The sequence below is a fragment of the Pteropus vampyrus genome, unplaced genomic scaffold (assembly GCF_000151845.1).
Source record: "Pteropus vampyrus isolate Shadow unplaced genomic scaffold, Pvam_2.0 Scaffold1, whole genome shotgun sequence".
Classification (NCBI taxonomy): Eukaryota; Metazoa; Chordata; class Mammalia; order Chiroptera; family Pteropodidae; genus Pteropus; species Pteropus vampyrus.
Genome location: NW_011888782.1, coordinates 4,916,856 through 4,919,273, shown reverse-complemented (window position 1 = coordinate 4,919,273; position 2,418 = coordinate 4,916,856). Strand labels below are relative to the sequence as shown.

The 2,418-nt window shown below is 43.0% G+C and overlaps 1 protein-coding gene across 1 annotated transcript in view; it reads left to right on the top strand.

Annotated features, from left to right (window-relative positions):
• TBC1D5 (TBC1 domain family member 5) overlaps positions 1 to 2,418 on the top strand; it is a 373,122-nt gene that overhangs the window by 364,545 nt on the left and 6,159 nt on the right. Inside the window, exon 22 of the mRNA XM_023527949.1 lies at positions 457 to 612. Within this exon, the coding sequence (XP_023383717.1) occupies positions 457 to 612 (156 nt within the window). The remainder of the gene's footprint in view (positions 1 to 456; positions 613 to 2,418) is intronic.

The following is a 2,418-nucleotide window of genomic DNA, read 5'->3' as shown; positions in this document are numbered from 1 at the left end:
TCAGACCCTCAAGGGCCACATTTACACACCCCTTAAAGGGTTCCATGGAACGTAAATGTCAATGAAAACAGTGCTGGTGGCAAACGTGTGCCTGCGTGATTAACAGCCCCACTGGGGTGGAGCTCCTCAGTAGCCAAGGCCTGTGCAACAGGGCCGGGTGTGCAGGCAAACGCTGCTTCCTGCTGTAAAGTAACTGCCAAGGACGTGACGCCCATGTCTGACCCTGCGAGAACCTGGCCGATAAGACTGAAATTTTCCTTGGTCATTAATAAGTCAATGGCTTTGATAGAGTTGGATTTTATTTTTTTCTGTTCTTTCTGACGGTGATATTATTGATATCCATACTATAAAAAATGGTCAATGACAATTCTAGTTTAAAAATATTAGAGGTTTAGCTAGCTTTGAAAAACAAACCCATTTATCTTTTTTATTTATTTTCCTCTTCTTTGAAATTAGATCAAAGACATTCTAAAAGGTTCCCTGCGTTTCAACCAGAGCCAGCTGGAAGCCGAGGAGAATGAACAGATCACCATCTCCGATGACCACTACTGCTCCAGTGGCCAGGGCCAAGGCCAGAGCCAGAGTGACCAGACGCCTGGGGCCACCAAGCAGGTACAGGAGCTCTGATGAACAATGTCACATTAACTTGATGGGGGCACGTTTACGTAAGTTCTTCAAAGTTATGAATAATAAAAACCATATCAAAGTTACTGTATGTTAACAGGTATGAGGTTCAACTGTAAAATACCACGAGCGGCCTGAGCCAGGGGTGCTGCATATAACTGTGCATGTTGTATAATCTGGTGCCCTTGGTGGGGGAGCGGGGGTGCCATTCGCAATGATAGTAATTAGACTAGTGTGCCATAGAGTTGTGCCTTTATGCAGCAGCTTTGGCCTGAACCTCCCGCCAGTCCCATGTGTGGCATTAGGAAGCCAGATCTCTGCTTCAGTTACTGGTCAGTTGCCTCCAGCTGATGCCTCCGTTCTCCATGCTTTCCTGATGCCGTCTTGAGTGTATTTCACTTGGCTAGAACCTTTTTTGCCTCCGTGGGGAAGGACTTCTCATTAATGTCCATCCTCTATGGCAGAGAGGTCAGCAGACTTTTCCTGTAAAGGGCCAGATAGTTAGTATTTTAGGATTTGCGGGCCACATTTGGTCTCTGTCACATACATATTTTTGTATTTGGTACGTTCGTTCGTTTGTTTGTTTGTTTATTTTGTTTCTTTGTTTTTATGACACTTTAAAAATGTTATAAGCCATTCACAGCTTGAGAGCCATGCAAAAAACAGGCCACTGGCTGCATTTGGCCCATGGGCCCAAGTGTGCTGACTCCTGCTCTCAGGTGTCGACATCGTGTGTCATTTATTCTCACATCAAATCACATAATTTTATAGTTAGGAAAAATCTAAGAAATTCCTCGTGCGCTTAGTCCTGCCCGCTTATTTTACCAGTGAGAAAACAGAGGCCAGCAGGGCACACAGACCCACCAGGCACGATGCTCAGAACTCCTGTCCCAGTGCAGTAAGCGTCTAGCTCCACCATGCTGCCTCGCTGTGCATTATCTGATAAGACTAAAAATTCCTAATCATGTTTTTTTAAACGGCTTACAAAATTTATCTTGAAAAATGAACATTAGCAAAATCTCACTAAGTCGCTTTCTCAGAAGCTAGCATCCAGATGCTTGTAAATTATTTATTTTTTATGGTTTTAAAAAGAATGATATTTTAGAATGGGAGGGGTTTTTTAGTTTAAGAGAACTCTTCAATAAGAGAGAACTCTGTATAGTTAATTTCATCCAGCTTTTAAAGGAAGTTTTCATCGAGCATTTCGAGTCTGCATTTTTAGCCCCATGAATACAACATTAAAATTGCAAGTTTAATTTGATTAATTCTTCCTAATTCTTGTTTTCTGCACAGATGTTTGATTTTTCAGTAATCACTTATTTATTCAAATATCGTTGAGCCCCGAACGTTTTTAATTGGCAATTTTATTTAAAATGTTAGCATGATTCTTTTACTTGAATGTGTAAAAAAAAACTACAGAAAAAGACCTTTCAAACACACTAATGAGTTGGCTCAATTTAAAATTTCTTGATTATACTTTGCAATTATCATTCTCGCTTTTCATGTTTGTAAGAACCTACCTGTTACCCACTGCCCCGTGGACCCCCGCGTGCATCTTCAGGACGAGCGAGCTATGAGATGAGCAGCGGGATGAGATATGCCCTCCTTCTGGCAGAGCTACACTCCTGTGCGGCACCCGCGAGGCCTTTTGCCTCCACACGTGCTTCTGAAACAGTCAGCCCTTCCTTGGCCAAAAGACCCCACCACCGCCTTCTCTTTTTCTGTCTTCCTCTGTAGGGCTCAGTGGGAAAGGGGAAGACAGAAGGGCTTCTCGCCTGTACTGATTCCCTTCCA